The sequence below is a fragment of the Cebus imitator genome, unplaced genomic scaffold (genome assembly GCF_001604975.1).
Source record: "Cebus imitator isolate Cc_AM_T3 unplaced genomic scaffold, Cebus_imitator-1.0 Scaffold181, whole genome shotgun sequence".
In the NCBI taxonomy this organism is placed as follows: Eukaryota; Metazoa; Chordata; class Mammalia; order Primates; family Cebidae; genus Cebus; species Cebus imitator.
The window spans coordinates 1,207,842-1,218,706 of record NW_016107496.1 but is presented as its reverse complement, the minus strand read 5'-3'; the positions used below and the strand labels follow the sequence as shown (position 1 = coordinate 1,218,706).

Sequence of the window (10,865 nt, the reverse complement as noted above, 5' to 3'; positions counted from 1 at the left end):
AAAAAAAAAAGATTTTTATAACATCATTTCACAGTACTGTACATATAGGCTACTCAACTTACAACCAAATTGTGTTACAACCGGTCTGTCGGAACCAATCGTGGTCGTAAGTCGAGCACTAGCTGTACTGGTACCAGGCAACCCAGCCTGCTTCCAGATCTGTGTGATCTTCAATGTGAGAGCTGAAAGCCAGAATGTGAGAGTGAACAAGGAGAACCACACTGTGACTGGCCCTGAAAGAGAGGAAGGAGAGAGTGCAAGGGAAAAAAAAAGTGTTTCCTTAGATCTTGATAAAGTGTCAGGCAGAGAGGAGGTTTCTCTTCTCTTACTGATGAGGAAACTGAGGCTCATGCAAGTGATGGAGGCATATCACACTGCTGGAGCCTTGCCTCCCAAGGGCCCACTATTGTTCGCCTCTTCACCCCCTTTCTTCCCTTGAGGGGGGTCTGGGTCAGTGACAAGAAGTGTGAGAGAAGGAACAGAAAGGGAGAACTTTCAAGGAGCCAGGACCTTTCCACTAGACTTCATAAAATTTTAACATGAAAACTTCCGCAGAGTAGAAGGCACATATTACATGCAAATCATATGCTAATCACATGCTAATCCAGAGTCTGGTCCTCAGAACTCTGACACACACCTAGCTGTAGTCCTGGGGGGAATTCTGGGGAGACCCCTGGGTTCCAGGTCAGGTGAGGGAGGCATTCCATTTAGGGTCAGTTTATGGAGGTAAAATTCATTTTAGGATTGAAGAGGGGGTCAAGTATATAAATAGGGGTTAGGGTCAGGATTAGTGCAGAGTCAAGGACAGAGGTTAATGCAGCCTTCGGACTGGACTGTGTGAAGGCTGCCTTCAGCTTTAAATGCGGGAGCCCGGGAAACTGTTAAAGGCTTCCTCCCCTTTCCCCTCCCCCTGCCAGCTCTGCCCACCTCTTCCACTGCCCCTTCTTTGTCCTGCAGCACAACCTTCTCTACCTACTTCCCATTCCCAACCACACCAGCTCCCTGGGGCCTCCCAGTGTGGCTGCTGGAGGAGTTCTGGGTAAATTGTCCCAGACTCCAGCCTGGGCCCCAGCATTCCCCGGAGCCCAGACACTTGGCTTCTGGCCCCAGGTGTGCAGGCTGGCCTCCGCCCCACCCAGGTCCCTTCTTGACAGAATGTGACAGCTGCAGGGGAAGCAATAAGGACCTGGTGAGCTGGCAGCTTCATTCCAGAGTGTGGGGAAAGAGCAACAGAACATGAATAAATTCATGGAGCTGGCCCCTCAGCTCCCCGTGAGCCAAGCCAAGCCGGCTCCCCCCACCACACAGATCCTCTGCTGCCTGCAGCCCTGCTGGTCACCACAGCTCACAGCCTGGGCTGGGGATAGGAGGAGAGGGGAAGCTCTAGAGAGAAGGGGACTGGGACCTGAAAGGGGCTGAGGTGAGGGACTTAAAAAGGGGGACTTGGTGAGTAGAATGAGGGAGTGGGGAGCTGGGCTGGGCAGAGGGGGCCTCTGGTGAGTGGAGGGAGCTCAAAGAGAAGGAGAGGAGTGGCAGGACCTGGGGTGGATGGGGCCTGAAGACCAGGCAGGGGAGGCTGGTGTGAGCCTGGGCCCGCTCTCTGATCCATCCATCATCCAGCCTGGGGGAGCAGATCCGGAATTAGACATGCACAGGGCTGACACGGCCCTCAGCCCCCCGAGGAAGACAAATGGCGACAAAGACCTTGAATAAAATTTGTATTTATGGTTGGAGGAGGAGGCCCCTCCCCCACTGACTGCTAATCCTTTCTCTCCCACTCCATGCAGACATCTAGGGGCCTTCCCCTACTCCCAACACAGGCCCAGCCTCAGCAACCTCTCTCTCCCAGCAACATTATGAGGTGGGGGTCAGGTGGTGCAAGGAAGGAGTACAGAAAACAAGAGAGGAGGAAATCACTTTCCATCCAATAATCATGCCCTGGTGTGCCCTGTGCCCTCCATTTTACACTGTTTATTCCCATACATGACAGTCCTGGCTTATCCTGGTCTCTAAAAGGCCTTTGCAGCTGTTCACTTCCAGGGTCTCCAAACGCCCCTACTTTCACCAGTCCTAAAGCCTGTTTTCCTACCCTCTGTGGTCCCTGGGAGCAAGACATTTTCCCCAGAGGGCCCAGGCCCTAAGAAAGGATGCAGCCAATAGCTTTTTCTCTGGACTCTGATCTAGCAAAGGCTGTGTTCCCTCTTGGCCTCTCTGAAAGACAGATACAGTCCCCTCTTACAGGAGGGCACCTAGCACGTAATCTGCATTTTACTTATATTAATTTGCATGACCACTTCAACCCCCACTCCAAATACCCATTATGTGGGGTCCAACTTTTCTGGATTTCATCTAACAACAAATTCTTGAGGAAGGAGGAAGGGGCAGAGTCCTGGGACTGAATAAGTCTGGGACCAGGGCAGGGTGGTGTTCGGTAAGCTGAGCAGGGCAAATGAGATGACAGCTGTCTTCTGACTTCCTTTCTCCCCAGTAGATTCCCTCATTCTCAGTCCCCAGGTAGGAAAAATGGTATTTGTGGGCTCCAAATTTAGGGACTAAAAGGAAGACAAATACAAATCCCTCCCTTCAAACAGCCCTCACACATACATACACAAAAGACACAATCCACAATCGCACTCACCCAGGGACACACAGGGCCAGGATCCCATGGCCACCTTCACACTTTGGAGCGCACTGTCACAATGCACAGGCCCAGAGCCTAGCACTGCTGGCAGAGCCGCCCTGCCCCCGCGTCTTCCCCACAGTTGATATGTCACATTGGAGTCCAAACACGGACCTGGGTGTCTCTCTGCAGCGCGCCATTTACATTTCTCTCTCGATCTGTCAACCTGTCCCGGCTCCGTCTCTCTTCCTCTGTCTCTGTCTCTCCCTCTCCCCCTCTGGGGCTGTCAGTCCGTCTCTTTTCGAAGCTTTGTCTCTGTCTCTGCATCTCTATCTGGCTTTCCTTCTCTTTGATTTCTCTGTCGCTCCTTCTCTGCTTTCTTGTCGGTTTCCTGCTTGCTCCCTCGGGCTGGTCTGTTCTCTTATTCTCTCTCTCTCTCTCTCCCCCTACACACACACACACACACACACACACACACACACACACACACACACTGCTCTGCGCCCCCAATACTGAGAGATGGGGGTGGGGGTACCTAGAGATTTGCCTTTTCCAGTTCAGGCCAACTAGTACCAGTTGAACCCTTTTCCATGTTATTCGATCACGGGCGCTGAGGGGTGTGGGTGGCGAACTTCTATCTTTTCTAGCCCTTCTTACATTGTTTTCTGTTTGTGAGGTCACTCCCCCTCATTTTAACCAGGGAATCTACCCCTGTCATCTCTGCGTGTTTGTGTCTTGACCCCTCTTTATCCCATCGCTGTTTTGGGTTTCCTCTGGGCTCTGAGGATGCCAAACTCCGGGTAAAGGTTGAAAGTAAAGATAGGATGGGGGCCGCCAAACCCTGCAGAACCTGCTCAGAGTCGGGAAGGAACCTAGAGAACCGGCGGGGACGTGGGTGGGGGCCGATGCCTGCCCCGCCCCCGCGCTTCCCACTCTGGGCACCAGGGGTCGCTCCGCCTCCAGTCGCTTATAGTGGCTCCCGCCGCGCGGCGACTCACACCACCCGCATCGCCGCCCGGGAGGGAGGGGAGGAAGGTTAGGGATGCGGAGAGGAGAGAGGCACGGGCCAGGGCTCTAGCAGGGGCTGGGGCCGCGGCAGGGGTAGCAAGGTGAGTCGGTGCTTGCCAAGAGGCAGGGCGCAAAACCTACGAGGAGATCGTGCACGGTGGGCAGCACCCGCAGCTCAGAGCCTGGGACGTCCGGAGCGCGGGGAGTAGTCCCGGCTCCAGCCAAGAGCGGTTTGTCTGGGCAGCCTGGGACCCAGGCACAGCCATCCCTGAGAAAGCAGCAGTCTGGAGAGCAGGCATCTCAGATCTGTAAGAAAGCAGTCGTCCGAGAAGCCGCGGATCTCAGGTGCCCAGGATCCTTAGGACTGAATGGGAGGGTACTAGAGGACCAGGGACTCTGAACCGTCGGGAGCTACCCCTGACCTAGCCCACTGGGGGCCTCCCCTCGACTGACTGCTCGGGGAGCGGCACTGCAGCGGCGAGGCCGCAGAGGCAGGGTAGGGGGAGTGGGGGGCAGCCGTCGGGGGAGTGTAGACCCCGGCCCAAGGCGGGTGACCGCCTCCTGGGCCCACGGAGAGCCCTGGGCCCCGGCAGCCATTGCGCCCAAGAGTGAGGAAGATTTGCTGGCCCTGGCCGCGTCGCGGCTGAGCCGCCGCAAGAGGGTGGCGGGCGCGGCCGTCGGGGTGGCCATGGTGCTGCTCCTGCTGGTGGCCATCCCGCTGCTGGTGCACAGCTCCCGCGGCCCAGCGCACTACGAGATGCTGGGTCGCTGCCGCATGGTGTGTGACCCGCATGGGCCCAGAGGCCCGGGCCCCGACGGCGCACCTGCTTCCGTGCCCCCCTTTCCGCCGGGCGCCAAGGGAGAGGTGGGCAGGCGCGGGAAAGCTGGCCTGCGGGGGCCCCCGGGGCCTCCAGGTCCAAGAGGGCCGCCGGGAGAGCCCGGCAGACCAGGCCCCCCGGGTCCTCCAGGCCCAGGTCCGGGCGGGGTGGCGCCCCCTGCCGGCTACGTGCCTCGCATTGCTTTCTACGCGGGCCTGCGGCGGCCCCACGAGGGATACGAAGTGCTGCGCTTCGACGACGTGGTGACCAATGTGGGCAACGCCTACGAAGCAGCCAGCGGCAAGTTTACTTGCCCCATGCCAGGCGTCTACTTCTTCGCTTACCACGTGCTCATGCGCGGCGGCGACGGCACCAGCATGTGGGCAGACCTGATGAAGAACGGACAGGTGAGATGCCCCTCCCCCAGCCCAGCTCAGACTGGTCGCTCTCTAGATCTCTCGACACTCATCCCACAACCTGAGATCCTTGCCCGAAACGGCTTCACTGAATCCAGGAACCCCAGGCTGCCAAGAGCGATAGATCGCTTCATTAACCCACAGAGGAAATTGGGGCCTAGAGAAGGAAAACCACCTACCTAGGGCCTCACGGAGTGTATAAATGGCGATGGAATTAGAACTCAGGACTCAAACCTGTGTGTCTCTACAGCTGCGACTCGCATTGCAACTATGGGCAACACCAGATGTCTTTGGTGTCTCGCCCTGCCAATTCGCCTCTTTTCTTGTCCTGTCTTGGGCTATCCTTTTTATTCCGCGGAGGCCCTCCCTGGCCTTTGGGTCTCCCAGCCTCGCGTTGTACCAGCTAACTAGAGTCTAGGCTCCTTTGAATTAGAATGAAATCCGTGTCACCGGGAGTAGGAAGTCAGCAGCCTTTCCCATGTTGGGGACATTCAGCTTGGGTGCTTGAGGAAAAGGTAAAAAGGAAGAAAACATTCGCTTGCTCGTTTCACTTGCCAAGCAGCTGTCCTACTGCTCACCCCAGGCTGGGGGCCTAGAACAGCCTTGCTTTCAGCTGAGTCTGTGGCCTGGCAGCTCAAAGGTCAGCCAGGTGACTGGAAGGAATGAATTTGGGAGAGAAAGAGGCAAGGGACAGGTAAAAAAGCCTTGGACCCTGGCTTGGTCCTATAGGCCCCACACTCTCCCTAGCAACCTCTCAGTATTCAGGTTCCACGGTTCCCTGCCCTTGTGGGTAGTTGGAGTCACTGTCGCCTCTGTTTCGGGGGAATAGCCCCAAGGACTAAGCTCTAGCACCGAAATTTCATACAGAGTGGGAACCAGAGGCCGCAGGTGTGGGGTCGGGTGGGAGAAGGTGCCAGAGCTGTGCAGGCCGAAGGGGGACGTTGGGGCTGAGTGGTGACCTCAGTACCCTGTGTGAAGGGGGTGGTGGCGACCGAGGAGCTTTAGGCCTGCGGGAGCCTAATACCGCTGCAGGGCCTGCCTGCCCCCAGACCTGCTTTGGGGTCTCATCCCAGAGGGGCTGCCGCAGGAACCCAAGGAAAGGGAGTGAGTGTGCGTCCACATGGGGTGAGAGTGTGTCAGGGAGTGTGAGTGCTGAGTGCGAAGGTGTGAGAGTAGAGTGGTGTTGGTCTGCCTATGACACCGAGTAGGTGTGCTTGGTCTATACAGGGTATCTGGGAGGAGGCGGAGGGGCGAGTGTGAAACTAAAGCATCGTGCGGGTTTCGGAGGGGGAGGGGACCGTGCAGCTCCCACTCTGTATTCCTCGGAGCGGGCGCTGCGGCCCTGGAGACGGTAAATAGTGATTAGAATAATGATGAATAATTAATGAGTTAATAACCAGTCCCTGTGGGACTCTGGAAGAGGGGGGCTGGAGGAGGCCCGAAGCGACCGCCATGAGCCTGGAGGAGAGGAAGGGCTTCCTGTTCTGGCAGAAGGCAACTCCCACGCCTGGGCACCAGCGGGTGCTCGGTCGGGAAATCTGCGCCCACAGGCAAGAGCGCAACAGTGCACCTTTGCACAGCCCGAACCCTACACTCGCACAGGCACACCTCTGCCCCACCACCGGGGAAGCCAACCCTCCATGAGGACTGAGAGGAGCTCCGAGCCGGTTCAGAATTTTAGAAATTATTCTACAGGCACATTTTAATTTTTTTTTTTTTTTTGAGACGGAGTCTTGCTCGGTCACCCAGGCTGGAGTACAGTGGGACGATCTCGGCTCACTACAACCTCAGCCTCCAGGTTCAAGCAATTCTCCTGTCTCAGCCTCCCGAGTAGCTGGGACTACAGGCACCTGCCACCACACCCGGCTAATTTTTGTATTTTCAGTAGAGACGGGATTTCGCCTTGTTGGTCAGGTTGGTCTCGAACTCCTGACCACAGGTGATCCACCTGCCTCAGCCTCCCAAAGTGCTGGGATTACAGGCGTGGCTTTTATTTTTAAAATGAGAATAGAATGTGAAAATGCATTAAAATTAATTTAAGAATGCAAACCACTGTTCTGGACACACCATGTAATTCACTTAATCCTAACATCCTATGAGGTGGGTTCTATTATTATCCCTCATTTTATAGGTCAACTTGAAGTCCAGAAAAGGCGCGGAATTTGCCCCGCGTCACACAGCTAGTGAATGGCAGAGCCGGGGCAGCTCCACGACGTCCTACTCTCCCTGGTCCTCCCCAGCCCCCACTGCCGCTGCCCTGCAGCCTTCGCACGCCCAGCCGCCCCGACCCCTCTCATCGCTCCAGCTCCACACAGAGCATGAGCGGGTTGTTTTGTTCTCCCTCGCTAGGTCCGGGCCAGTGCCATTGCTCAGGACGCGGACCAGAACTACGACTACGCCAGCAACAGCGTCATTCTGCACCTGGACGTGGGCGACGAGGTCTTCATCAAGCTGGACGGCGGGAAGGTGCACGGCGGCAACACCAACAAGTACAGCACCTTCTCCGGCTTCATCATCTACCCTGACTGAGCCGGCCCCGCCCCGCGTCCCCCATCCTCCCTTCGCTCCTGTCCTCACCCACCTCCAGCCTGCCCCACCCGAGGCGCCACCCCGCCCTTTGAGAGCCTGCCGGAGGGGTGGACCCTCTCGTTCCCGGAGGCGGCCTAAATGGGCGGACTCTTGGTGCTCAAGGGTATATGACCAGGAGGAGGAGGAGGAGACCCGGCCGGAGGAGCAGAGCGACTTCCAGAGGGACTACCCGCACCCAAGTGCCCGCTGGACCCCAGAGGGGCAGAGGTCGTGGCTCTCTCTTTTGTACAGAGATGGGGAGCAGTTTCACTAGCAGGGCCAGAGGCCCAGAAAGCCGAGGGAAGCCCCCGCAGCTTGTGAGGGAAATAAAAGAAACAGGAGGAGCCCATTTAGGCAAAAGAAGACATTAAGACAGGGTAGCCAGGTTCTCGGTCCTGATAACTTTCCCTTACCACCCCCTCCTGCCCTCATCTCCACTTTCAGGCTCAGGCTCCAGCCTTGGCAGCCTTCCTGTGAACTGGAGGGACCAGTGAATTCTTTCCTGGCATTTAAAACACATTCTGTACAGTCCCCTTTCCACCCCTATCCGGGCTAGGCCCAGGGGCTACAGCTGCTGCTGCCTCTTCCAATAAAGTGAGGTTGGGGGATTGTGTGTGGCTGCTTAACTTGGAGCATAGACTGGGGGGAAAGTGGCTGGCCATTTCCATCATTCCTCTGAAGGGCTCCTACCGGGCTGTCAGTCCCTGCCAGAGGCAAAGGTTTAGTTAATTCCAGGCAAGGCCTGCCTCTGGCGGGAAAGGGAGAGGCTTCTACTCTGCTATGGAAAGGAAGGGGGAAGGTCTTAGCTTCAGGAGAGCTTTAGGGCCTCACGGTGTAGGTGGAGGAAGACACCAACCTGAGTGACACTAACAAGGGAAGATTCCAAAGGTCTGGGTCTGGTGCTTCTGCTCTTCTGCCCAATGCAGGTAGAGTTCTAGAAGAGGAGCTCTAGGGGGTGAAGGAGTACCTGAGGGCTCCTGCATATAAGTGGGACTGCTCTCAAGGAGTGAGAGGAAGAGTGGATCCCACAATTGCTTGCCAACATATTTACAGAATTTTCGAGGCTGTGGGCTAGGCGGGAGTGGGATGCCTCCCTTCCTTTCAGGATTCAGGATGGCTTCTGGATGGGAGCCTGGGGGATCCTGAGAGCCCAGGGCTGGACTCTGAGCTGGAGGACACTGCCACCATGTGGGCAACGGGAGAGTAACAGTAGCTGGCCTGTTTGAACACTTAGAACTCATTAGCTAGACACATGGATACTTGAGAAACTTTATTGAGGACAAAGTGGTCGGCTCCCAGTCCCATGGGCAGACCGACAATAAATAAGGGCTAAAAGGAAGACGCACGGCAGCGCAGGAGTGGGTGCCTCATGATGGGGAGCCCTCGGGGGCAGCAGAACCAACTGGAATGAAACACTGGAGAGAGAGAACTTGTCACAGCCCAGCCAATCTTGCACTGTAGCCAAGCCTTCCTGCTGACCTCTTTGTGAAGGAGCCCAGGTGGCCCCCTGCCCCCGCCCCCCACCTGCCATCAGGCTCACTGTGCAGCCACAGTTAGGCTGGGGGTTGGAGTCTCACCAGGGCTTCCTGCCATTCGAGTAATGTAGCCACAGGGTTGGTGCAGACCCGGGTGGGGCCTGAGGGAGGGGCTCGGCTGGTGTAAAAGGCACACTCATCATCCAGACGAGCCTCGTGGAAGCAGTGGATGGCGGTTAAACATGCTTTGAGGCGCTGCCTCAGGGCTAGGGTTCGAGGGGCCAGGCTGCTGGGGCCTGAGGGCCATGGAGAGTTTAGAGGGGGCTCTGGGGTCCTATACTTCCAGCATGTCCTTTCCTCTCCTCCTCCCCCACCCAGGACCAAGCCAATTGGGAGCAAAGGGCTGGAAGTGCAGCTCCTCCCCGCTTCCTGAGGTAGAGCCAGGCTGGGGCAGGGTGGAAGGTGTGGAAGCAGTGGAAGCATGGGATTGCCTGGGGCAGGGGTAGGGGTAGGGCAGGGGCACAGCTCACAGTGAGATGAGGACCTCCCATGTTCACATTCCTTCCCAGCCAACTCCTTACCTGCCTGGCCTGCTGGAGGCCTCAGAGACTGGAGTGAGCAGATAGGGGGGCTGGCACAAAGTGGGTGTTGGGAAGAGAAGATCAGGCTGGTGGTTGCTGGAGCCCACTGACTGCAGCAGGGTGGTAGGCTGGACTCTGGACTTCTATGTTCTAGGCTGCAGGGCTTTGATGCCCCCAGCTGTACCCTAGGGCAGGGCCCTGGGGGTCCAGCCTGCCCCTGGGTGCTGGGCTGAAGGGGCCCGGGCTCTGCTGGAGGGCAGGGCTCTGGTACCTCAAGCTGTTCCTGTGGGGAGGGCTCTGCTATCTCAGGCTCACTCCTACAGCAGGACCCTGGAGGCCCGGGCTCTGCTGGAGGGCAGGGCTCTGGTACCTCAAGCTGTCCCTGGGAGAAGGGCTCTGATGTCTCAGGCTCACTCCTACCAGACTCTGGAGGCCCAGGCTCTGCTGGAGGGCAGGGCTCTGGTACTTCAAGCTGTTCCTGGGAGAAGGGCTCTGATGTCTCAGACTCACTCCTACAGGTGGCCTCTGGGGGCCTGGGCTTTGCTGGAGGGCAGGACTCTGGTACCTCAAGCTGTGCCTGCAGGGAGGGCCCTGGTTTCTCAGGCTCACTCCTACAGCAGGCCTCTGGGGGCCCAGGCTCTGCTGGAGGGCAGGGCTGTGGTTCCCTGCAGTCCTCTGGAAGGCAGGGCTCTAGCAGCCCTGAGTGTTGTAACAGACAAGGAAGGTGGGAAGTCCCAGAGTTATGCTCTGTGGCATTCAGAGTTCTGGAAATCTCAGTCAGCAGGGGCTGAAGATTAACCATATCCAGAGAGGAGACTCCATTAAGGGGGACACACTGGGCTCCTACCAGTCCCTCCACCTCCTGTCTCAACAGCTGCTGCAGGATCCCAATGCGCTGTGGTGGGAGAGAACACCCCAGTGTGACATCAAGATGTGGGTACAGTAGTCTACTCATATTGTCCTATTCCTGACCCCCCATCTCTTTTCCCTCTTCCCCAGCCCAGTTATTGTTCAATAGACATCAAAGCTGTCACCCCACAGACTCACCTGCATCTTCACCTCCTGGAGGCTGGGGGTTCTGTTAGAGTAGGATCCAGAAGGAGTGGCCACAGGTGGTTTCCCTGACCCCTCTAGCGATCTTATAGAACTTTCCTGTTCAAATAACCGGACTGCAACCTGCTCCTGTCACCAAAGAACAAGGCACACAAGAAAGCCAGGCTGGGGCTGGAGAAAGACCAGCCTGAGTCCCACCCTCATGAGGAATGATCAAAGCCCCTGAGAGGCCCTAGACATACATTAGGAGGGGCACCAAGAAGCAGGGAGAGTTAGGCAGCTTTTCCAGAGAGCACTTTCTAATTTTTTTAAATTTTTAGTAGAGA

The 10,865-nt window shown here is 57.0% G+C and overlaps 2 protein-coding genes across 3 annotated transcripts in view; one reads left to right on the top strand and one right to left on the bottom strand.

Annotated features, from left to right (window-relative positions):
- Positions 1-8,036, top strand: part of C1QL4 (complement C1q like 4) — a 13,485-nt gene extending 5,449 nt beyond the window's left edge. The window contains exons 1-2 of one of the 2 annotated variants that reach the window (XM_017545761.2): positions 3,309-4,853; positions 7,212-8,036. In XM_017545761.2, the coding sequence (XP_017401250.1) occupies positions 4,317-4,853; positions 7,212-7,391 (717 nt within the window). In that variant the 5' untranslated portion in view covers positions 3,309-4,316 and the 3' untranslated portion in view covers positions 7,392-8,036. Of the gene's footprint in view, positions 1-3,308; positions 4,854-7,211 lie in introns of those variants that run through there. The other variant, XR_005202964.1, reaches the window with a different exon arrangement.
- A 649-nt stretch (positions 8,037-8,685) lies between these two features.
- Positions 8,686-10,865, bottom strand: part of LOC108316047 (trophinin associated protein) — a 10,180-nt gene continuing 8,000 nt past the window's right edge. Inside the window, exons 10-14 of the mRNA XM_037744656.1 lie at positions 10,534-10,668; positions 9,953-10,381; positions 9,487-9,856; positions 9,008-9,201; positions 8,686-8,845 (exon numbers count right to left, since the gene is read on the bottom strand). Of these exons, the coding sequence (XP_037600584.1) occupies positions 8,798-8,845; positions 9,008-9,201; positions 9,487-9,856; positions 9,953-10,381; positions 10,534-10,668 (1,176 nt within the window). The 3' untranslated portion in view covers positions 8,686-8,797. The remainder of the gene's footprint in view (positions 8,846-9,007; positions 9,202-9,486; positions 9,857-9,952; positions 10,382-10,533; positions 10,669-10,865) is intronic.